This window comes from Peromyscus maniculatus, chromosome 15, assembly GCF_049852395.1.
Source record: "Peromyscus maniculatus bairdii isolate BWxNUB_F1_BW_parent chromosome 15, HU_Pman_BW_mat_3.1, whole genome shotgun sequence".
Classification (NCBI taxonomy): Eukaryota; Metazoa; Chordata; class Mammalia; order Rodentia; family Cricetidae; genus Peromyscus; species Peromyscus maniculatus.
The window spans coordinates 12,336,666-12,362,600 of record NC_134866.1 but is presented as its reverse complement, the minus strand read 5'-3'; the positions used below and the strand labels follow the sequence as shown (position 1 = coordinate 12,362,600).

At 47.6% G+C, this 25,935-nt stretch overlaps 1 protein-coding gene across 5 annotated transcripts in view; it reads right to left on the bottom strand.

The window, feature by feature from the left end:
* Positions 1–25,935, bottom strand: part of Trio (trio Rho guanine nucleotide exchange factor) — a 317,034-nt gene that overhangs the window by 56,966 nt on the left and 234,133 nt on the right. For all 5 annotated transcript variants that reach the window (XM_076551700.1, XM_076551702.1, XM_076551703.1 and 2 more), the window contains exon 34: positions 23,631–23,874. In XM_076551700.1, coding sequence (XP_076407815.1) covers positions 23,631–23,874 — 244 coding nt within the window. The remainder of the gene's footprint in view (positions 1–23,630; positions 23,875–25,935) is intronic.

Here is a 25,935-nt window from a genome sequence, read left to right as displayed (position 1 = left end):
GGAAGAGGAAATCGAGGCTCCCTGGACAAATTCCAAGGCTCATTATTCCAACCTCCCTGTGTTTATGGACTTGCTCACTCACCCTAGAGGCCAACTCGGAGCACCTGGAGGAAATTCTTCCGAATGAAAAGCCATAAATCTGTGTTCTCCCTGAAGCCTAGCTGCTGTGGCATACTTAGAAAGATAGGCCAGCAAAGATAGAGACTGCAGCTCGCCAGCAAGATGCCGGCCCCATCTAGCAAAGTCAATTCCAGACCAGGAGAAGTCATTTTTGCCCAACAGCCGGACTTCGGCATGGCTAAGGCTACTTGCAAGGAAGGGAGCTCCATTGCTTTACTAGTATCTACGTGTATCTCAAAATTCCACATGCACTAGAAAATCAGCGGGAACACGAGCCAAAATTTCACATTTTCCCCTGGATTATTATCCATGCAGCATGTAAAACCTTTCCTATAAAAGTGAGAACAAAATTATTTTATGAATGAACTTTGCTTTAAAAAAAAAGACAATAAACAAATGTGAATGAGGATTCTGAAGCACACAATAGCCAACAGTGCGGGTGTGTGTGTGAGGGGTGTGTGTGTGAGGGGTGGGGGTGCGATGACGTCACTGCAGGCCCGTGCACTAACACACTTATCCGAAGTCACCTGGGTGGAGTGAGGGACGAAGTACTGGTTCCGGTTTCTGCAGTACTGTGCTATTCCCTGGGGTCCCCGAGCAATCCATACAGCATACTGTAAACTTGGAATGACTTAGGCTTTTCGAGACAGGAGTTCTCTGTGTAGTCCTGGCTGTTCTGGAACTCACACTGTAGACCAAGCTGGCCTTGAACTCACAGAGATCCACCTGCATCTACCTTCCCGAGTGCTGGGATGAAAGGCGTGTCCCGTGTGGTCCCCCCCCCCCCCACGCGCCACTGAGTTAGCGGTGTTCAAGTGGAGGTGCGGTGGAGATAGAATTTAGACTGTTCCATGGTTTATATGAGACAGCCAGTCTTCACAGCCAAAACAATCCTCTGAGGAGGCTACTATCTTTGTTTATTCACACTGAGGTGAACAGTCTATGTGCTCCCATACTCCAGGAAAGGTTAGGAAAGACTTGAATCGAAATCGGAATTCCAAACCACACAGTGCTTTGTATGGGAATCTATCTGTTCACTGTTATGGAGGATTCTTCCAGAGTCTAACGCAGGAGATATGCACAGTGCTGGACTGGATCCTGCATGGATGTGGCTACGTCAGAATGAACTACTCAACAGCTTCACCATCTCATTTTACAACTGGGTGCTCTCACTGGAGTTACCTAAAAGACAATTTACAGTTTTTTAAAAAAATTTATTTATTTATTATTTATTTATTTAAGACAGTGCCTAGCAAAGTCCCAGCACAGAGAGGAGAAGTGGGAACTAAGTCTCACTCCTAGCCAAGATGCTCGTCACAACTGATGGCTACAGGTACAGTTTTCTTCAATGGAGTGTTACTGGGCATATCAATCACACATATATGGGTTTTTATTCTGTTTTATTTGTGAGAGAAAGAACATGAAATTGGGTGGATAGGGAGGTCTGGGAGAAGCCAGGGGGAGGAGAGAAATATGACCAAAATATACTGTATGAAATTCTCAAAGAAAAAAAAAAGACAGTATAAAAGCTATGTAGCCCAGGCTGGCCTGGGACTCAAGACTCCCTGGTCTTAGCCTTTTTAATGCTGGGATTCCAGGTGCGTGCCAGCACCACACTGACAGTCCTGAACTTTACCTTCTCTTTTTTTTTTTATTTCCTAACAGTTGTTTAAATCTTCTGCCTAAGGCTATCTAAGGTACCACACTGCAACATCACAAGTGAACTGAGCTTCCAGGTAGAAACTCCAAGCAGAACAGACTCCCTTGCAGCAGGTACCACCCCACTCACTGTACAGGAAGCAGATGCAGGCCTTTCCCCAGAGGTCAATGCCCACATCATTTACAAGTGCACAAAACGGCCTGTGACCACTTTGGAAATCTTGACAAGCATAAAGAAATCTGCTTTGGAATTTATTTCCTGGCTATGAGTCAAAATCTTCTTTTCTGTTCAAGTCTGATGGACATATAACCTCCCATAATCGATGTAGAAATAGGATCAGTGAATATTTATTTATTTATTTATTTTTTTTTTAAATCACTCAGTATAATTTATTATGTCAACAAACTTTGAAATTAAAAACCATATAGCCATCTCAATAGGTGCAGAAAATACATTTGATAGAATAAAGATTAATTGGTGATATTTTCCAAAGACTCTCAGAAAATTCAGAATTGAAGAAATGTCCTCAGCCAGACAAAGAACATCTTTGAACAACCCACAATTAGTATCACACTTAATGGTAAAAGTCTTAAACCTATCTCCTCTAAGGCCAGAGAAAGGACAAGAGTGTCAGGTCTTGCCATCTCGATGTAACATTGTGGTAGTTCTAGCGGGGGGGGGGGGGGGGGGGGGGGGGGGGGGGGGGGGGGGGAGAGAGAGAGAGAGAGGAAACCAGAGGGAGGAAAGGAGAGGGAGGCAGAGAGTTAAGGAGGGAGGGAAGAGAGGAAGAGAGGAAGGAAGGAAGGAAGGGAGGAAGGAAGGAAGGAAGGAAGGGAGGGAGGGAGGGAGGGAGGGAGGGAGGGAGGGAGGGGGGGGGAGGGAGGAAGGAAGGAAGGAAGGAAGGAAGGGAGGGAGGGAGGGAGGGAGGGAGGGAGGGAGGGAGGGAGGGAGGGGGGGAGGGAGGGAGGAAGGAAGGAAGGAAGGAAGGAAGGAAGGAAGGCAAAGGTGACCCACAGGGAGAAAGAGACATGTACCCAGAACATGTAAAGAACTTCGAGAACTAACTAGGCCCGTCTGTTTTTTTGTTTTTTTGAGACAGGGTTTCTCTGTGTAACACCTCTGGCTGCCCTGGATCTTTCTCTGTAGACCAGGCTGGCCTTGAGCTCAGAGATCCACTATCCTCTGCCTTCGAAGTGCTGGGATTAAAGGCGTGCACCACTACCACCACCCCCAGGCCTAACAAGACCCTTTTGCCCTTCCACCTTATACCATGTGAGAATATGGCACAGAGCGTGAATTCATCACATACTGAACCTGCTGGCATCTTGATTGTAGATTTCCAATCTCTAGAACTCTGGTCCAGAAGGGAAGTTGTCGGGGGAGGATCAGTGAATATTTAAAATATAACTCTGACACAATGTTGGGGAAGGTGCCTTAAATTACTGTAAAATTTTGAAAATGATGAATAGCCAGCCATCTTCCCGAGAGTAGTGGAAGGGATACACTGCTGGACTTTCATTTCCTTCCATCCATCCTTTAGTGTGAAACAGCATTTTCTCTTCTTTTTAAATGTGGGTCAACATAAAAAAAAAAATCTGTGGTACCAACTTTAAGAATATCTCTTAAGACTTTCTTAATAATTTAATAATTATCAGAACAAAAATATGTATAGGAAATATCATAGCATAATCATCCTCCATTATGAAAAAGTCTAATAATATCCTATAGTAAGAAATCCTAAAATATTAAATACTTCTAGGACTCAAAGGCCCCTCTACAGAAAAGAAGATGCTATGTCTCAAGAGCCATTAAATGCCTGGGCACTCAATGACCCCCCAGGAGGGATGCTCTATCTGGAGTCTCGCTTTTCGGTGAGAGATGATAAAGTTCATGCAGATGAGGTAATCTGCACATATGCCAGAGCTCCCTAGTGGTCCAGACTCTGCATCAGACGTTGACATTACCAATTGTTTTTTCTGCATCAGTTATTTTTAATCAAGTGAGCTCATGCCTCATCTACTTTCATCTTCCCACCGCAGGAATGCCTACTGGCCAGCATCCCTAACTGGGTAGATCCAGGTCACGAACCTTCACATAGTGAGGGCATCACCTCTCAAGAAAAAAACCACTCTGGGACAGTGTAATCAACACAAATATGATAAAAACCATCGTCACCACCTGCCAGTGACTGACAATACTGATAGCTTTGTGAATGAAACCTATGAAGAAATACCATAGAAAACCATGTTTCCAGAAGCAAATTGAACACTCACAGGGTTGATATTTACTTCCTTGAGGGTCTATAAATCAAACACAAATCTGTTGTTTCCCTCTGACCTCCCAAGGACACCACCCAGAGGTAAGCAGTACCACTTCGTCACAAGTGCTGAATGCCTATTCAGTGCCCCCTTTACCCATGATATATATGCCTCCTTTACTGGGGACCCTCCACCCCAACTAATCCTTAGTCAGTCAAGTTAACAGTGAACGAGAAGTGCCCGGAGAGTCTCAGCAGCTCCCTCTGGCTCTACATCATGCTGCCCACTTTGAAGTGTGTATGTGGACAGTGGCTAGAAGCATGTAAGAGCAGATACTGAAAGAGAACCAGGCCAGGATGAGAGTTCTGGCAGAATCCACCCCTGGGAAGTAGGAAGTAGGTGGTAGCTCCTGAGAAATCATTTTGCTGGTTGCATGTGGTGCCAGATGCCAGAGGTGATGGACAGAAAGCCGGCCAGCCCTGGGATGGAGAAGGCGAGTGCCATAGGCACTGGGCAGATCTAAGTCTTCCCTCACTTGGGCTTACTGTATCCTTTATCCTCCTCAAACTGGAGTGTCTCTCAAGAGACATTTGTAGGGTCCCCTTTTCTTTATTTCTTTATCTGATGGACAAAGCCAGACCCTAGCACCCACACTCCCTTAATGCAGACTGTAGAGGCTGGAGAGTGCATCTCTCCCATCTGACTTTGTCTTACATGCCACAGTTCTTAAAAGAAACACAGAGTCTAAACACCAGTGCTACAACACTGTTATTCTTTCAACTACTCTGAAAACTCCCAGAACACATTAAAGCAGAGACAGCTAAGTCATGAGAAGGCACGCTGGAGCACAGGCTGTTCATATGCCATTTCAGAGAAAAGAGAGCATCCCCTGCAGTGCCCAGGCTTTAGAGATGCCCCACGGCACCAATGCCTGAGCACAGCCCTGGTCTTGGTTCCTGGCCACATTTCCAGGGTCCCCCACAAGCCATTCCCACCCAGCCCTTTACAAGGCAGCGAGCATCAGTACATGAAACATTTCTGTTTCCAAACAACACATCAAGAGCTGAAGCAGCTGGTGGGAAGGAAGCAGGGGAGAAAGAAGTGCAGAATGAGCATCCGGAGAAGCAGCGTACCTAGGTCGAGGATCCAGTACTTGCAGGTGCCTGGCTGTCTGCCGCTGCAGTAGGCTGAGCCGACAGAAGAAAGAGGGTCCAACGTGTTCGCTGGCTTAATGCCGTTAGGCATGGTGAGTGGGGATCTAACGGTCCAGAGCCCCCGACCCTGCCTCTCCTCACACGACAGCCAGAGCCCTCACTCAGCGGCGGAGATGGAGGCTCTGCAGCTCTGAGAGCGGCAGCCCATGGCCTGGGCTGATTGCAGCTCTCCTCTGCTCTCGGCTGGCTTCGGAGCACTGCCTAGCAGTTGGGGCTCACATGTGGGAATAGCCAGGCACAGACTGCATTCTACCACACTGACTCTAATTGGAGCTCAAGGAAATTCTTCAGGCACCCTGGGAACCAGATGTCTCTCTTCTGCACTGTCCAGCACTGGATTTCCTTTCTCGGTGAGATGTAAAGGGACAGATGTCCTCCCAGCCCTGGCTGTCTGGACAGCTTCACTGACTGGGGCTTTGTGCACATCTGGAGGGAGGTCCTCTCAGAGACCTCTAACAAACAGGGCCTCCTGATGAGACTTGATAAAAAGAGACGTAATGCGGTCTGAGAGCCAGCTGGTTACATCACTGGGCAGTGCCGCACTCCACGGTCCAGGAAGCAGCCAGACAAGAGAAAATAAATACCCTTATATGTGATGTGTAAGGGCGTGTTTATGAAAGCACATCTTAGGCTCTCATTTCTGTCTCCCGAGGAAACTAGGTATTTTCCCTAGCCTGTACAGCTGCCACTGACAGTCCCCATGTGTCCTCGCCCCTGTCTCTCACACACAACGGTTCAAAGGGGACTGTCCCCTTTGAATCATATTGGACCTTGCTTCTCATGGCAAATGTGGGCCCTCCAGACTATGAGGGCCTGCTCTGGCTTTGGAAACACCCGGAATATTCTCTATGTTCATGTCTGGTGTGCAGGACTTATTAGTGTTGTTTTGTCTTCCTAAGACTTTGCTGCATTTGTTGCAAAATAAACTTATAAAAATTCTCCAAGAAAGAAAACATGGGAACAGCACAGGCTTCTGTAAAAAATTACACGACACATTCATAGTTTGCAAAGAAAATGGTTTCAGAGGCCAATGTCTGAACACAAGCTGCCACAAAATGGGGCCTTTTGTATGTTTTTCACATTTTAGTTTTATGGCTAGGATTTGGCATTTACAGCCTTACAATGAGCCTCATATTCTCACAGAGCAAAAGCAAGGCATGAGGCTTGTTCTCCCCATAACGGTCCTGTGTGTGATGGATCCAGATGGAATGCTTATTGCAGAACCAAGGGAGAGGTGTAACCCACACAGAGCACTTTTTATACAAGAAAAGGAAACTTTATTACCAAATAAATAACCCTGTTTGTTGGCAAAATAAGCACTAAAAATTGCAATCTACAGAAATCAAGTTATTTGACATTCTAAAGTTTCACCTATCAACTTTATTACATGGTTTACCTTTTCCCTGTCTAAAAATACCGACTGCCAAAGACAGGCTATTAATTAAAAACTAGAGAAGGAGTTGTCAGGGCAATGAATGACCTCATGTGCAAAGCAAGTTCTCTGTGAAGGAAGAAGGGGCTGAGGCTTGAAAGCGAGTCTAGTAATTTGACTGCAGATGTATGGGAAATTTCCCCAGAGACCAATCTCTCCAAATCTCTAGCTCACATGCCAGGAAGTTACAGGACAGCAAGAAAAAGGGGTGCCAGGAACAGGGAGCTTCTCCTCCATTTTCCTGCTCTTCATGGAAGCGTGGGGCCGGACTGTTCCGTGTGTACATGGGCCCTTTACCCAGTTACGTGAGCATAAGGTGTACTGGGCAGAGGTTCCAATGACCTGGAATCCTTTGTAAGGGGAAGTGGGCCAGCAGAAATGTTGAGGTCAACAAACAAAAGGCATGGAGAACTAAGTGAGGGTTAAGTTCTAACCAATGGCCCAAACACCTAGAAACAATACCTGAACTCTTATTTCTTCCTATTTCAGGGTCACGAAGGGAGGACCACACCTCTGTTGTGATAACTGGAATATATAGGACTCAGGCTTGTAGCAGGGAGAGAGGGAGAGGGAGAGGGATAGAAAGGAGGAGAGGGACAGAGAGAATGTGTACGCAGATTGGGTGACTTGAGAGACGAGAATTAAGTTTCAGAGGTGGCAATGTGGGGTGAAGAGAAAGGAACCTGGAGGACATTAAGACCTGGGAATGGGCAGGAACTACAGTGTTGAGTCCATTCTCGCTGTGTGGTTGTGTGTATTCAAGAGCCTGTCTGCAGTGGGCCATTTTCCAGCCACAGAGTAAGGACAACGGGTTGGATTTTGGATGACCTGGGGCTACCGAAGGGTTGGGATGCAGAATCACTTTAGAACTGATGGAAAGGGGTCTGCAAAGAAATAAAGCTAACTGAGTTGTTTTAGTCTTATGTCTTTGCAGAAATAAGTGAGTTGGGTTAGGCAAAGATTTCAGGCACTGGGCAGAGAAACAGGTATGTTATGTAGAAATAAAAAGGGAAGTTTCACAGGAAGAAAAATGTTTTGGGGTTATTTTTCATGTTTTTGACATTTTAATTTTATGGCTAGGTATATAATTTAGTATGTCACAAAGAAAATAGAAGATTAGTCTAAGATAGTGTTATAAAGACATAATGTTTGTTCATGAGTTCCAAATGCAAGGCATGCTGGGAAGATACAAATGATGGATATAAATACAAAGGGTCCCTGACTTAGAACATTATGTAAGTTGGGATTTGGGGACTGAATTTACGATGGTCTGAAAACACACGTGGTAACACTTGTGCTTTTCCTTACAGCTCAGCATTCAGTGAATTACATAAGACATAAAACAGCCACATGATTAGGCTAACTGCAGACCAATGGAAGCGTTCTGAGCGTGTTTAAGGCAGGCTGTGGTAAATGAGATGTTCAGGAGGCTAGGTATATTAAATGCACTTTCAACTTCCAGTATTTTCAACTTGCAATGAGTTTACTGGGACATGCTATTCATATATTTACTAGTTATTGGGTCATAAATGTCATAATATGAGTAGCATATTTAAGAAAATCGAGTTTTAGCTCTTGGAATCATGGTTATATTTCACATATACTCCAAATAAATATTTATGAACTACAAGGACTAAGAAAGTTATAGGCTAACCTGTGTCCCTCTAAATTTACACAATGGAGTTTTGACCTCCAGTGCCCTTGAATAGGACTGTGTTTTTAGACAGAGTTCAAAAAGGCAATTGAGTTAAGATGGAGGATCTGCACATGACGGCTCATGCCTGTAATCCTGCACTTGGGAGGCTGAGATAGAAAGACTGCCATGAAGTCAAGGCCAGCCTGGACTGCATAGTGTGTTTCAGGATAGCCTGAGCTACTATAGGTAAGACCCTAGCTTAATAAACAGACAAACAAGAACAAACAGGAGTCATTAGGGTGAGCTTGCAGCCAATGGACTGGCTTTTCTATAGAAAGGAGATTAGGAACAGAGAGGAACAGGGTCAAGTCAGGTGCTCACTAACAGTCACCCCAGGCGATGGCCAGTGGCAGGCCTAGGTAGACACCAACCCTGTGAATACCTCTATCCCTAAGTTTTAGCCTCCAGAAATACATTTCTGTGACAAAATACACTTCTGTCATTTATGTACATCAGCTGGAGTGTGGTACTTCGTCACAGTCCTAGCAAACTAACAAGGTGGTGAGGTGTGTGGGCCTATGTGCTCAGAGTGGAGCCGAGACGTGACACATGAACCAGCACACGGAAGCAGAAGGGGACGGATGGAACAGGGATGGAACAGAAAACCAGCCCTGTAAACACATCCTATCTGCACACTGAGAACCCAGACCAAGGAGAGTGCGAGGGAGGCCTGCTTCTCACAGGAAGGTGGGTTAGTCTTTCTAAAACGGCTGGTGAGGTGCAGGGTGAGTACTCTAGCTAGGGAAATAGTCTACCCGGAGACAACACAGTTAACTATGGGTGAACAAATGTGGATGATGGTACCCAGGCATTTTACTGTCAAAGAGAGAAGTCACGCACAGGGAGAGGGAGCGGCCCGGCGGCGGTGGTGACTTTAATATGGGTCGAACACAAACGCAGAGCGGAAGGCGAGGGAAGGGAACAACCAAGGGAGGAAATCGGCCTCCCTCCACCTCGGCTGAGAGGGCCGCGCAGAAATGGCCCCATCTTGCCGGTCTTGGGGTCTAAGCCCTTTCTCCTTGTGGAAAGGGGTGATTTCAAGATGGTAGCCTCACAAACACAGACTTCTCACCAGCAGGTGAGGCCATGCCCATGACATGACAGGAACCTGGGAGCAGTTCCCAGGAGGGCTCCTAATGACCAATGCTAGAACTCGTGCTGACTGAGGCAGGATACCAGACAACTGCATAGTAGATGACTAAATAAATAAAGGAATGTCACAAACGGATAGCTTAGCCTTCCAGAAAAACCCCATTTCGTAAATTTACAAGGAACGAGAAAAACAGATACTACGACTGGCTGGCAGTTCATGAATGATGGCTGCGGCGGAACTACTGAGAGCTGAGGAAACAAAACAAAACAAAACACCAGCAGAAAAGCAGGAGACAAAGAATATTCGCATACTTTATAAAAAATACATCATCACGTGGCATTGACTAATCACCATCAGAAAACCAGGAAGCAGGGTGGGGAGGTGTCTCAGCTGTGATGAAGGCCAGCGCCCAGGGCACAGCAGGCCTCCCCCATGGTCCTGGCACGACTGTTTCAGTGCCATTCCTGCCAAAGTGACCCAGATACACCAACTCTGAAGAAGAAGAAAAACAAGACAAAACAAAACAAAACAAAAAACCAGCGAATGAATTCAAAGTGGGAGCATCCTAAACATAAAAAGCCAGTAAGCCTCGGCGGCCACTTCTGAGGGAGGATGCGGGTTATGTTTTGTGTTGCACCCTGTTACGAGTGGTGCTAATTTGAGGGGAGGGACACCCAGAAAACAGAATTCTATTTCTGCAGCTTTCCTGAAAGACCCACACTATTTCAAGGAAACGTTAAAAACAAGCACATTATGGTATTGCAAATAGCTAACAAGATAGAAACATGGAAAACTTATCAAAAGAGGCAGGCGAGGTCACAGTCTGGCTATCTCCAGGGGTCCCAGAGCCCTAACCAGGAGCACATGGTGCTGAGACTGCGCGTGCTGGGTCTCTGGAATGACACCCTTCATTTCCCTCTGCCGCTTGTCTCTCTATGGCCCTGTTCTCTCCCCGGGCTTCCGCTCTGCACAATCTGCCCCCAGTGCCGCCCTCAAGCACAGCTGTGCCGCGCCTCCATGCTGTCTCTCAGGTTCCACACACAAAGATACTCCTGTCCTGAGGAGCCTGCTCTGGTTTCTTTACCCCAAGATAATACCTCCTGCCCTGGGGGTTGGGGGGAAGGACAGAACCCCTGCTTCTTAGGGCCCCATTCACACGCGGGTTCCCACTGCTTCTGCGCAGTGTTAGCCCACAAAAGCACCTTTATGGGGCATTCAAACCCTGCAACAGAGAGCCAAAACCCGGACAGGCTCCTTTTCATTGCTTTATTTACTATCTTTTCAGAAGCGATTTAAGTTTTCCTTTCTTCAACAGAATGTTCAGATGCTTCTTTTTATGTTAAGCCATTTTCCGATGCCTCAGCATAGTGTGTTATTTGCAGAACTGCAAGATGACAGGTAGACTCTCAAAAAAAAAGGCACCCCCCCAAAAGAAAAATTCAGAGCAATGTAGCTAGCCCTGGACAGCCAACTGGTGCTGCTGATGCCTCCATTCTATGACATTTCAGAATTCAAGGTGTAAGTCACACATTCACAGGGACGGGACCGGAAACTGATTTCTCTAGCTCTTTCAAAAGGAAGGGAGATCATGTGGTAAGGTTTCAGAATAGGGCAGGCCCTCTAACTCCTGCTAGAAGGCTGCAGACACATAAGGAAAGCAATCTTCACCCACGCAAGAGTGGCCTGTGAGTAGATTCTGTGACTAACTAGGGTAGGACAGGAAAGACGAGGCACAAGAGACTCATTCCCTGCAAGGGGCTTCTTTAGGTAGTGTCTGGCTTTTAGAGTGGTCATGCCATAATTCAAGTAACTGATCATTCTGGGAGGCTGTGGGAGGGCCTAACCTTTTAAGAGTGCAAAGTCAATGGAGGGGGGAGGTGCTGTGGGATGTCTTTCTGTATGCTGTGAATATGTGTTGCTCTGATTGGTTGATAAATAAAGCAGCGGGAAATTTCAAAAGAGAGAGTGAGAGAAGGAAGGAGAGTGGGGGAAGACGTGAGCTCGCCATCCAAGACGCCAGCAGACCGGTAACACCACGGCCACGTGGCAACATAAAGATTAGTAGAAATGTGTTGAGTTAAGTTATAAGAGCTAGCTAACAAGAAGCCTGAGGTATTAGGTCATATAATTTGCAATATTATTAAGCCTCTGAGTGATTATTTTATAAGCGGCTGCAGCCTGGGCAGGACTGGAGAAACTCCAGGCTACAGTGTGGGAGCAGTCTTGGGTATAGCAGACCTTACAAGCCAGCTTTGAAATCAACTTTGGGCAACTGACTTTGCCTCTGAAAGCTTCGGCTGCCTCCTTAGATTAAAGCTTCATCACCTCCTTCATTAAAGCTCCGTCAAAGAGATGTCTCCTGCTCCTAAAAACCCATTTTCTATCAAGGACTAAGCTTGTTTACATTAGTTAATTTCTCTGTGCTTCCATTTCATACATCTCACACACATCTCAGTCTCTCTCATACACATATACCACACACACACACACACACACACACACACACACACACACCCTCTTAAATCAAGAACTAAGCTTGTTTACCTTAGTTAACTTCTCTATGCGCTCTCTCTCTCTCTCTCTCTCTCTCTCTCTCTCTCTCTCTCTCTCTCACACACACACACACACACACACACACATGCACGCACGCACGCACGCACGCGCGCACACACACACACACACACACATCCATACACACCCTCTCGAGCCACAGAGAGGTTATTCTTGAGGATGGAATGTATAAAAAGCTGTGCAATGCCTGGCACTTTAAATCCTCAGTTTGTCCTCTCTAGCTGCTTTTCCTGTTAATTTTCTAAGGCTCCAATAGCCCACCTCTCGCAGACTGAAAGGTGTCTCTCAAATTCTTCTGTTCAAGTTATAAACAGCATATCTCAGAATGAGACGCAGTCTCCAAGGTGATCAAAACAAGGCCTGTATGTAGGACGGCTCACATCTCGTCTGATAGCATTCTAACACAAACATTTAGATACAGATATGGCAGGTGAGTGAGGTCGCTTGAGGCGTCAGAGGGCATCAGCCTGCTGACGCCGTATCTTAGACTCTGGCCTCTAGAGCTGGCTTTCTAGGGAAGAGACTTCTGTCAGAGCCACTGGCCTGGGGCTCTGTAATAGCAGCTTAATGGATGAACACATTTTTTTTTCTCCTGACATGTGTGTGCTCCATAACAGACATGTTCTGCTCCTTCTGGAGCAGATCTGGCGTAGGCGCAGGCGTCTCCCTAGTCTCAGAAAAACCTTTCATACAGTTTCAGTGACCCCCCCCCCCAACACACACACACACACACACACACACACACACACATACACACACACACATTTTTCTAGAGAGAATAAAGAACATTGTAAGACTTAACTCTTTCCTATTAGATATTAAACATTTCAGAAATAAAACACAACAAAGTATAAATTCAGTCAATTTCTATAGTACTACTTGTCACATGTAGACAAACCGTTTTTTCTTTTAACTTACACTCCTAGTGCTTTTCAGCAAATACAGATGGATTTGTATCTATCCCCGGGCCGACTCCTCTGCAGCTTGAGTCTATGTTGCTGTCATACAGAAACTTGCTCCTGTCTTTCCTGCGTGTGTAATGCTCCAAGTGCACAAGAAGCCAAGTTTACCGAATACTATGGCACACAGGGACCCTGAGGCATGGGTAATTCAGCATGTGGACCACTGGACTCATGGGAACATATATTTATAGAATTATAGAAATATAATTGATGGACTAAAGGGAAAATAAAATTCTGGAGAAAGGCAAAATATGTGAGCGAGTCGTAAGTTAATCAGACAAGTAAAAATCTCAGTAAAACTTGCCATGCAGTGATGTTTGCTTAAGTATAATTTTTATTTCCATAAAATCCGTAAGATTTGATATGTACTAAGCCCTTTGAATTCTCTTAATTCCGTTTTACCCACCTGATGTGTGGGGGATAATTCCTTAAACTCATTCATATAGATTGATTCATGACTCTGTCCCTGTGTTTGCCTGTCAGGTGGGCTTTTGATAGATTACCCTATGGACCAGGCATCTGTACGGAAACATTTCTTAATCTCTCCAAAATGTTTGCATCTTCATTACAGATGTAATGGAAGAGCTGCAGATTAGGAGTCTCCCATGCAGAATAAGTGTCAGTGGTTCTCAAAGCACGCAGAAAGGCAGCTTCTTGGCTCTCCTCCGCTAAACTGTACAAAGTTATGAATCTTCCTAAGTGATGAAGCTTATGAATCAAACCACCTTTCACACACAAGGAACTTGTCAGACAGGTCTTTGATGGCCACGATAGTCTCGTCTCTCCTCCAGAGTCTCAGCTTTCTTAGGATTCTGTTCCTCACACCTAACATTGCACAATGAATTTTGAAGTTACAATGTAACCCCCTGCCCCATGTACACCTTTTGTTTCTACTGATGGATTCTGGAGGGAACATGAGAGGTATGGAAGGTTGGCTTCCAAGTGCAGATCTCTGCCCTCTGCTCCTCCTCTGTTCTGTATGGGCTCTGGCGGAACTGTGTGGGAGTCTACTGAGGTCTTTTCTGAGCATAGCATCACACTGGGGGCAGACCAGTCATGCCGTGTGCTGAGAGGCCAGTGTGGGCCGATCAACAGATTCGGGAACACTCCAGAAAGCATGATCATTCCACACTGCTACTCAAGGTCATGGTTTCCCCAAAACTCTGAAGCGAAGCATGGGACAAGGACAAGGGGTGGTTGTTATTTGAAGGGCTTTTCCGATGGGCTCCTTTCCCCCGCCTGCACTGTGAGCCAGCTCTGGCATTCTTTATTCCGAGCTGTCTGGAAAGCAGACCTGTGCTTGCTTGCTCCTGTGCTTTTTCCTATGAATGCAGAACTTTGAATTTACTAGGAACAGATATGGTTTTGTTCTCCGATGTGGGTTTGTTTTCTAACAGTTCAAAAACAATCGGATGGTTTCAGCTGCCTTGTCCCGTCTCTGTGTACTCGGCTTAGAAGTGTGCGTCTACAGCCAAAGCTGCTGGAATTCTGTCTGTAGGGGAGCTGCTCTAGGATTCAGACCAAAGTGTCCCCTCACACCTCTCTGAACACAGGGACACAGAGTCTAGTCTGCAGACCCGCCCCTAAAGCCTGAGTGTAGTCTATCAGGTACCTTCAGAGCCGCGGGCGTTAAGCTGCACCAGGAACCAAGGCCAAGCTCATGGACACGGGCGGTGGGCGCGCTCCATGCAGCTGCACACCTGCTGCAACCTGAAGACACAGCTGAGTGTGGAAGTTCTCATCAATTGCATCCTCTGAGTTTTGACAGCTTTAAGTGCTAGGATGCACACATTTAAGAGGAACCCCTCATTTGACTAGTTAATCGTACTCTGACGTCTATGCAATGTCAGAAACGAAGGTTTTTTTTTTTTTTTTTTAAAGTCTTTCTTCTAGAGATTGAGAGGTGGGGGTAGGTCCCAAAGGCCCAGTACCTGCCATATCCCTGATGGCCTGTTTCACATTCCCTGCCACGCTTGCCCACCACGGTTTCTATTTGTTTTCATAATTTCAGCACCACAGCTTTTTATTTTATTTTATTTTAAAGACACGGTATTGGTAGGTAGACCAGGCTGGCCTTGAACTCACAATCCTCTTATCTCTGCTTCCTGGGTGCTGGGATTACAGGTGTGCATCAATGTGCCCAGCAAGCCATGGCCATTTAAAGCAGGTGTGGGAAGATGGTTTCTCACTGTTTATGCCCTGGCAATATCTATAATTTTGTGGTGACCTAATATGGATACTGTCAATGCCTGCTCATGTATTGTTCCTGTTTTGAGAAGAACTTAAATGTAAAGTTGGAATGGGAAAATGCTCCCAGTATGAAGCACTCTGCAGAATAATAGCCGCTTGTGTGGCTCCGTAATTATACGCTCTGCAGAAAGCACTCCTTAATCACAGGTCTGGGATTGATTACTCAGTCTTGGATATGCAGTGCTCAGGGACAATGTTTTTAATTCTTAGTGCGACTCCATGTTCTTCAGTTTTTCTTCCCACAGGGATTTACATTAGCAGCTGTTCAAACAGAATAAAATGGCTCTTTCCAAGTGAATTAAAAAGCTGCACACAGATCTCCCATTATATGTATTTTTAAGAATATGTGGGCAGGTATGGGTTTGAAATGCCTATGTATTAGTGAACCTGGGGTGTTCTCTGATGGCAGTGATCACGTGGTATGATGCAAATACATAAACACACCAGAATCACTTGCTAATGTCACTAAAAACTTTGATACCCTACACTTTTTGGAACAATTTTAGGTCATTTAAAAGTCACGAGTTATTTCAGTCTCACCTGAGATAGAAAGCTTACAAGTCACCTTCTGGGCGAGTGAATGGAAGCAAATCATGGAGATGCCTGTGAGGAGCTGCTTGAGGATCAGGCTTGGGGGTGTTGATGGCCACATGGACCCATCCTCTCTTGAGGGGCTACTCCCAGGATGAAGAGGTTTGGACTTGGGGCTGTGTCATCCTTAGGCCAGAGGAGGCACCAGAAATGGATCTGAGTTTGGTGTCCATGGTGCAGCCTGGACTGACCATGCGTTAGAGGTCCTTGGGGCTGGACAAGCACATCTTAAAGCTACCGTCCAGAGGGTAGGAGAGAGCAAGGCCTGAGCTCTGGGGTGGGGGTGGGGGGGGCAGGCGTTCCCCTGCCATCTATGCTGTGACCAGAAGGTTTGAGGCTGTCCTGAGGACTGGGAATGTGGTTTGGATGGGTTCAGAAGTCTTTGCTGCTGCTTGTTCTCCAGGGGAAAAACATTGTGGCATGCCCTCTGTTTTAGGGTCAGCTGGGAATGCAGAATGCCTGGGTGTGGCTTCCTGAGTGTAGACACACCTGGTGCCTTATGAAGTTCCCATCCCCCACTGGTAGACCTCAGGGAAGGTCTTGTCTCTTGGTCTCATCTCTACAACACGGGTTGAGGGTAGGGCATGGGAATGAAGGGGAGACTTGGCCTCATCCTAATTCCACAAGTCCCCAGGCACAGCATGACCTCACCTGTCCAGACATCAGGGAGGCCGTGGACAGGGGTGACTTGAGGGAAGTAGCTATGGAGGGAGCAACGGCCCTCAGACACACTGTAATTTGCACCTCAAGGAAACACACCCTTATTTCATACTGACATAGTGGTTATACATGTGGTCATGATCAGAATCAGTTGTGGAACTCACAGGCCCAGCATCAAGCCTCAGCTATTCACCTCAAGGAATTATAAGTCGTTTCAGGAGTAGCCCATGGCCGAACAGCATCTATTTTTTTGAATTTCAAATGATGGCCTTAGTAAACAATACATTTTTAAAGCGTATAGTGTTAAAGTTAAAAAAAAAAAAAGAACAGAACTCAACAAGTGGAATTAAAAAGACGTTACTTGTCGTCTCCTTACCATCCTGTTGAGTGTGTATCTCAGTTGGGGAGTCCCTAGAGCAGAGGCCTCTGTGACTCGCCTTACAATGTGTCCATTTTCTTTGTTTATGGCTACCTTTCAGCGCTGGATGCACAGTGAGCTTTTCTGCTAATGATCACTCCACTGTTTATTTGTAGTTCTGTCTGCTATAATGTTTATAAGCTTAGCTTGATACCCACAGCCATCACTCACTAAAATCTGTTTGAAGATCTTCCAATGACTTCTAATAGTTTCTCTGTCTTTGGTCGTCATCAGAGCTTTGTAAACTAGAGTTGATCCTTGCAGGTTGCCCCAAGGTGGTGAAACTCTTGTGAATTAGATCAAGATTAATTCGTCGGGCCTCCCTCCCACACCATCACTGGACCAATGGCTTTCTCCTTTAGGCTTTCCCAGAGGATGTTTTGATTAGTGAAATGAGACAGGAAGTGACGCTTGAGGCTGAGAAAGCAGGAGAAGGCTCTCTTCGCTTATCTGATATACTGCCTCAGGGGACAGGGTCTGTGGGTGAACACAGTGATGTTGGAAATAAAAGGTTTTGGGGGATATGTTAGGGGACTGGAAAAACGGGATTTTATTCTAGGTCAACAGAAAGCTACTGATATTTCAACAAGATCTGTGCCATGGGATCTGCGTGCAAGGTGCAAGAGGAGTGGGCAAGGAGCAAAGCTGGGGGGGGGGGGCAGGTGGCAGGAGGTAATGGCAGAAATGGGGAAGAGACCAAATTTGAAATATATTGTTGACACAAAACCAGTAAGACAGAGATGACATTCTCAAAAAGTTAAATGTGGGATTAATGTATCTCTTTATTTATACCTGCAGCTGCAACCAAGTATCTTAAAATGAGGTTACTTCAAGACAGCACAAGTCCATGATCAAGGTGCTGGAAGACTCAGTATTTGGTGAGTCTGTTCCTCAGATGATGCCTCTGCTCTCATTTGATGGATGGGCAAAAGGGCTCCTTCAATAGGACACTGATTCTGCTCACAAGAGCCCTGCCCTGGTGCCCCACCTATTGAGACCAATACACTGGGAATTAGATTTCAACATGTGCTTTGTGGAAAGACCCTGTTCAGCAGCATGCGGTCCAGTAATTCCACCTCTTGCTGCACACCCACAATCCCCACAGCAGGGACTCAAGCAGGTATCTAGATGCCCTTGTGGACAGCAAGTGCCCATCAAAGTGATGCACGCAGGCAGAGTAGAGATCAGCTGTAAGGAAGGATATAGAAGCATGATGCAACAGGACCAACCTTGAAGGCATTATACTAAATAAAGTAAGCCAGTCCCTAAAGGATAGAAAGTAACAGGTGGTTGCCGGGATCTGGGAGAAGAAAAAATGGTTGGGGGTACTGGAAGGGTACAAAGAATCAGATTTGTAAGATGAAGGGCGTGGGGGTGGGGTGGGGTGGTGGTGGTGGTGGTGGTGGTGGTGGTGGTGGTGGTGGTGGTGGTGATGCATGGACGTTGGCAAAGGCACAGGGCTGTGAAGGCACTTATGAACAGAACTGTAAACTTGAAAATGACTGCAGGGTAACATCAACATTACATGCTGTTAAGACAGATCACGCAGGACATGATGAAGACAGCTGCAGCTATGTGGCCAGGTTACTAGCTGGCAAGAGTAGTTTAGATGTGAACAGACTGGTAGGGCAAACAATAAAGAAGTGAAATTATTGATGAAGACGGGGTGGACAAGAAAACCTCAGCTAGACTTGGAGAGAGGAGAGAATGTGGACCAGGTCGAGCTCAGAGGAAAAACTACATTTCAGGTAACTTCAAACAAAAGGAGACTTCCTGACTTTCAATCTGGATTAAAAAAAGGGCTGCCTGATACTGATGGCTGTCACATGTCACTGTTTTTAGATGAGGATCCTGTGCTTTCTCGCCAACGTGGACCTACGCTCGTCTCCACAGGTTCTGTGGTTAAGCCAAAAGCCACAGACAGTTGCTTTTGATACCTGATTTGCTGTGGTAAAGGGTAGATACTGAGTTACGGCTGCTAGTTTAGAGCCTCAGACACCAGACAAGGGCGTTGGTTTCTCATTTGTGTTCCTTATTTTTCTCAGCCAAAGGAGAAAATAAATGTTATAATTACAAACACCTTAAGAGATGTAGCTGATTTTTCTAAGTAGATGTTTCGTTTCTTTTTTTCTAAACACATCAAAGCGCTAGCAGAAAGCCCACGTTTCATCTCATTATGGGTTGGCATAAGGAGAAGTTGTAGGCTTTGAACTGGCTTTATTCAGAAAAGCTTTCTAAGAAACATAACCTTCTGATGGCAGAGGGGGCACGGATGGTAAGACCGAGCCTACGGATGCAGAATCGGCAGAGAGGTGTCAGAATCCAGGGCGCCGAAGGCAGGAGGCACCTGTGAGCACTCCCCACCAAAGCTAGATCCACAGGGCCACTCAGTGCCAAGGGGACTTCTACCAAAGCCCCACTTTTGGTGACACAGCTGTGTGGGGGCTGAGGGAACTTCCAAGTTCAGCTTATTCTAACACGCTGTGTGGCAGTGGGCTGTGGGGAAGGCAGGATATGAGGGTTCACGCCGGCATGCAGGCTGTCTAGGTGGTCTTCCAGATGAAGAGAACCTGTGAGCACCATGAAAGGACTTCCCCAGAGGATTCTGATACAAATTCACATTTTATGAGGATACAACCATAAAACTAACACTACTAACAGACTTACACTCTGTACTGCCGATATGCAGCCTATAGGAAGTCAGTGATAATAACTTGCCTTACTGAGGGACATAGACAACACCATGTTTTCCTGAACATCCTCAATTTTCTGACCCTCACCCTGGGGTACTGTGGTCACTGAGTGGTCCTCCCACAGTGGTGGAATGTACCAGAACCTTCTTGGTTATGAAAACATAAAAGTGCTTCTGGGGGTTGGGGTCCAGGCCTGTCATACCTGGTACTGTATAGGCTGAGGCAGGAGGATGGCCTGCCTGGGTTACAGGGTAAAGCTGAGTAACTTGAGAGACCAAGGGGTGAGGAGATAGAGAGAGAAAGGACCTGTTCCCTGTCTCAAAATAAAAAGTCAAGCAGTAGACTGGGGTACAGCCCCGGATTCAATTCTAAATGCCACATGGAATGAGTGAATGAGTGAATGAATGAGTGAGTAAATACAAGAACAGCTCGGGTGGAGCTATCACAAGGCAAAGAGGACATTCTGAAATGGTCTCCTAGGAAATACAGACATTTCTGATGTTCCTGTTTACTCCCGTGACCACGTAAATAGAAGCTTTACAAGTTGAGACCCTGGGAAGGAAAGGTCACGTGGCTTTCTTTACTGGCGTTTGCCAGAGTTACCTGACTCTTTACTGGAGTTTACCAGAGTTAGCTGACACCCACTGCCAGCTAGTCAAAGCCTGCTCCCAAGGGAATAGTCACTGGTGGTTCTCAGTGTGAGGTGCACCTTGTGCACGCTGGGAGCAAAGGCAGGACCCTCCGCACAAGGCCAGCCCCAGATTCTCCAGTCACAGCAGACGGCACAGACCACAGACAGATAAGGCTGGCCAAGCATGGATTTGCTGAAGCCACATTCTATTTTAGTACATGCACTGTCTGCTGAGTTGGTGACTAAGATGCTGTGAGGAAGAAGAACGGCAGCCAGACCAGGGCAATGTCAACATCCCAGGCCATCTGTCTGTCTGCAGAGGATAGCAGAAATGCAATTTTCCAAAATAATCTTCCCCCACACAGGGGAAAGCTCTCTCCATGGAGTAATGCTCACAGTTGGGACTAGTTTCAGAGTCAAAAACATGTTCTTAAAACATGAACTGTGTGACTCAGTTTCTTTTTAGGTTGGTTTTATGCAGGCTGCATCTTTATCCTCCTGAAATCACCATAGAGATTCACAATGTCTTGAGAAGGTCACCTGGCTCTCATGAATCCCAAGCCTTCTCCCTGGCCAACACAGTTCCAGGGCTAGGCAGGCTTCAGGGCCACCAAGAGAGCCCCAGCTCCACTCACAGTGAGCGGGGAGACCTCCCAGATGATACGGGCGCTCACAGGGAACCTTTAAGCAGCTTATTCTTCACAAGCAACTGAACAGCTAACTTCAATGGTCATAGATTTATACTCGTAAAGTGTATGGAAATTTAAGCTGTTTCGACATGGAGTTATGAAATAAAAAGCTGCTAAGACCAGGACTAGAGAGCAACATACTTCTTCATTCTGCCTGGAAGGGCAGAGTGCTAAGACTCAGACTGCTAAAAACTATCTTTAGGAATTACTGGAAGGGATACAGATACATAATAGTGGTGTCTTCAAGCTGAGGAGTTTGGTGGGGTGGAACACGCAAGCCAGCTTGCTTATGTGACATCCCCAAAGGCGTCCGATCCAGCCATAGAATGATGCCATTGAGTCTTGTGAGAAGCCCTGGCTCTCGGCTTCCCTCCCTCACTGCGGCATCCTCCCAGCCCAGAGTTCGAGGCTCCACACCAGGCACCGGGGGACCAGCACAGCCCACACCAACACCCCGCACACACCAACATTTCACCGCCTGCAGTGGCGTGCACCACACGGCAGACAGGAGGATGGGCTGTGGGCTGGTCAGAGGCAAGTCAAGGTCCTGTGCTTCCCAGATGGTAGAGGCCTCTGAAGACTATGTCTCCTTTCTGGGTTACAGTCTCACTGGACTTCAGGACAGTGGCCTCCGGTCTGCTAGACAAAGGCTCTGGTCAAGGCTACCCTTCCTGGGCCCGACCTCCACAAGATTCTCCGGCAGAGGCCCGAGGAAGCTGGAGGAGAGTTTCCTCCCCTGACCTACTGCACTGTTGCTGCCCAAGTCCTGATAGCGAGGGAGCAGCCAGCCTTCAGTTTCCTTCTGAGAAAATTAAAACAAACCAGGACGAGGAGAAAACTGAAGACCTGAGCCCTTAACCACCCAGTGTGCTCACAACAGCAGGTACAGCTGTAAGAATGGGGTGCTAGAGGCCTGTGAATGGAGGGGTGATGTTTCGGAGACTGGATATCGCAGAACACATTCAGGCAGAAAAACAAAATGGCCACTTAAGAACCAGCAAAACCCCACATTCACTGCAGGGTTTCAAGACAGTCAAGTGTGCTGAGGACGCAGGAGTTCTTTGCCTCAGCTAAGCTGCAGCTGGGGACACCGGGAAGTAAAGAGCACACACGCAGGAGAGGCACAGCTCAATACAAGAGCTGTATGTGGTGTTCACCGGGTTCTCCAGGGCTCCTCAGGAGGATACCAAGCCTTATTTCCAGTCCAAACTCAAGGACTAACACGGATCAGGTGAGCCTGAGTCAGCCGTGGGCTAGGAAGAGTGCAGTTTAGTGCCAGAGGACTTCTCCCTGAATTCCAGCTCCGAGTCACAGAAAGGTCTACACTACTCTAAACCCGCAGTTCCCAGAGATGAAAAATGACTCTCGGCTTTTTCTGAGTCTCATTCATCCTGTGTCTCACTACGTGACGGTGAGTTCACAGGCAGGGCCTGGGGGCCCCCAGCCTGGCTATGATGAATGAGTTGCGCTAACTGGAGGCTGCGTCCTGGGCAGCTTCATTCAGCTCAAAGGAGTTAAACATGGCGGCTCGAGGACAGCACCCGGACTGTCAGGATGAGCGTGAGGGTGGAGGGGAGTGGAGGGGAAGGTGAATGGCAGAGGGGAGCGACGTTCGCGCAGATAAAGCCAGCTGTGCTCCCCAAAGCCAGCAGGGCCCCCCACTTTCCAGAACTGTACAGCAGGCTGAAAGGGCCGCGCTGCCCACTGCACCCTCAGACGAGCTGAGAACAGCGTTTCCTCCAGGGCAGAAACTTCTCACCAAGATGCATGAGTAAGCCAGGCCCACTCAACAGGCACACAGCACAAGCTGTGTCTGTCCCCCCAACTTCCAGCAGCCATGTGGAGAAAAATAAAAAGAAACGCTAATTTCAACAACACAGTTTGTTTACCATCTCTATGGAATGTGATTTCAACAGTAAAGAGTCTTTTCCAGAAAACTCTGCATCCCTTCCCATCTGCAGCACATCTCCGTCAGGACAGGCTACTCTTACATGCTCAGCAGCCTTCAGCCCCGCGGCCTCCCTCCGTGGTGGCCGTTTGTAAAGACTTTCACGGTCTTCACAGGAACGCCGACACCCACACTCCAGCAGTTCGGCTCTGACAAGGTAATCTGGAGGAGATGCCCTGGAATGCGACATGCTTTTGCAAATGTTAAAGCAGGTCTCCAAAAGGCATGTCTTTGTAGGCACACAGAAGGCTTTCACCTCTCAGGGTCAGCTCCATTCTCCCCATGCATGCTCCTGTGGAGCTTGGGAAAGCCCCGGACTCTTCCTCTACACAGCCATAAAATGGAGTGGCTAAATAAATCTCAGGCCCAAATTTGGTCTCCAGGAATTTAATGACAGCACAGAAAGGTTGTGTGAACATCTGTTTCAAAAGAGGCTGGGTTCGGTCCCACCCCCCTTACCTGCCAACTTCAAGCAAACTGGAAGAAAATTACAGACGGCACTGGCCCTCAGCAGAGGCAGCACCCCCTCCCCCAGTGCCCCTCTGAAGCTGACGTCCTGCCTCACTCCACCTCGTGAAAGGAGAACACAGTTTGAGTCAAGGCAGGATCCCACTTCCATCACAGAGCCTTGTAGACAGTGATAAGGCATTGTCCTGAAGGGGTACTGACAGGAGGGTCCTGTGTGCGGACCTGCCGGGCAGACAAGGCCTCACTGGTCGCTCCTCAGGCCTCCCTGGGGCTTACCTTTGTGGTTGAAGATTCCCTCCATCTCCATGCTGCTTCGGGAGTGGGCGATGCACAGTGAGCCACAGGGCACGAGGCCTTCTGCGGCGGGGGACCGGTCAGTGGTGCGCACCAGACACCAGTCAGGCTTGTCGTGAGGCCGCTCCAGGACCTCCACCGTCTGGCCACGCCGGATGGTCAGCTCGTTGCTGTTGCAAGCCGTGAAGTCATGGATCACAACGGTCAGCTCACAGCCGCCAGAAAGCTGAGAGGGACGGACAAAGAGGGACAGGTCAGCAAGCAAAAGCACTGGACCCAACAGGGCTGCCAACTCGTCCAGGAATGCCAGCTTCTGCCTGAAATTGCGCAGTAGGGTTAAAGGCACCCCCGGAACGGGGCTAAGGGATGTCCCGCCACTGCCCTTTGGAGTCATCAGTTGTCACGCTCTTTCTCTCCTTCTCCACGCCGGGAGTTTGCTAATGAGTTCACCGTCAGTCCACTGTGACTTCTCATGCGCTTCCAAATCTCTTTGTACCTCAGACACTCTAGCTCCCTCTTTAAAAATGCCATGTACTCATCGTTAAGCTTAGAACAAAGTAATAAAAACTGCTTAAAGATTGCTGAGGGACTGATCATGAAATAGACTGTGAAGTGAGATGAAGTTCTCCAGACTTTCACAGTGCTCAGGGAGCACTCCCCACCGTAAAGCACACAGGCTCTGCGAGCATCCCTTGGATCAGGAAGGGAACAGGGCCAGAGGGACACTGAAAGGCCGCCAGGCACTGGCCCTGGACCGCTTCTCCCCAGGACCCTCCGAGGCCTTGGCTCCCTTCCTGTTCCTAGGTTTCATCCCACTTATCCCTAAGGAATCTTTATGTAGTTTTTATTAGTTTTCTGTAAATTCAACTGTGAGCATGCAACACTTGTTGAAGATGGAGAATAAATGTCTTGGGTGGATATCTAGAACTCATGAAAACCACCGCAGATTCTTACGACGCCTTCTCGATGTGCCCTCTTGGCCCTCCGCCCCTGACTCCAACCTCAGATGTGGCCTTTCCACACCAGCTTGTGCCAATCCTGCAAGCCCTAGTTCCCTTCTTTCTGCTCACTATGCTCACTCCCACCCCACACCCTGACTCGTGAAGACACACACATGACCTGTGTTTGGAAAACATGAATACAATCCTCCCACTACTGCTGGCCCTTGAATGGCTCGCTTCCTGGTAGGTCAACCCTTTGGACCATTAGCTCCTTGGGGACAGGGGTGATCAGCTCTTACATAAGAATCCTGTGACTGGCTTCCCTCCTCAGGATATCCCCAGGTTCCATCTCCCTGTTCTTCCCCAACCCCGTTGGGATTCTCTAGCCTCACCCTCATGCTGGCATTCCCAAAGACCCAGCAGCTGATGACCCCATGCTGCTGATTCTTCATCCCACCGGGGAAGCTGAGACATGATTCATAATGCCCCCACTTGTGTTTCTCTTCCGGTGTTCCTTTCCGGAAGATGCTATCACCAGCAAATCACCCAACTTAAGTAAATCTCCCTCTTCCTCCAGGAGTTGTCGAGAGGACTCCAGGGTGGCTTTCCAATGACGTTCTTCCCCTGCAAACCCACACTGGTTACTTACTTCACTTGAGTTTCTGCAGTGATCCTAGTGGTTGCCCTGTGTATTCCCAGCTCCCTGTTCTGCCCATCGAATAATGCTGTCAGGATGACCTTTTAGAGGCATGGATGCCCTTCTTCAAAACCTTAGGCACTTTCTTTTCTTTTCGATATGGGGCTTGACCCTCCATCTGCCTTGCCAGGCTTATGTGTTGACAGTTACCTCTGAGATGGGCCCTGTGCATCCTGGGTCCAGACCACCATCCCTGTGGTCAGAGCTTCTGGCATCCATTTTCTCTCTTTCCCATCCGCTATCTCTGGGAAGCTGTTCCCATGTCTGCCACCCTTAGGGCCTTTTCCTAAAACAACTTATACTTCAGTTTTGAAATGAATGGCGCGCGCACGCGCACGCGCACACGCACATTTGTCTACCCTGCTCCGCAAGAAGCAGGTGTGTGCCACTCTCCTGTGAACTCTGTGTCAGGGCCGAGGGCAGAGACAGGGCTGGATACCAACACTGCTGCCAGAGCAGGGCCTGCAGATTGCTGCAAGATTTGTGCACCCATGGGGTGCAAGGCCACAGAGAATGTAGGAAGAGCTCTCCTACACACTGCTCCACCCTCTTCCCAAGCAGCCGGTCTCTTAGGAGAAAGTCTGGGGATTCAGAGTTCAAGTCATGTCTACCACACACAGGACAGAAACAACACAGCTCTTCCCACCAT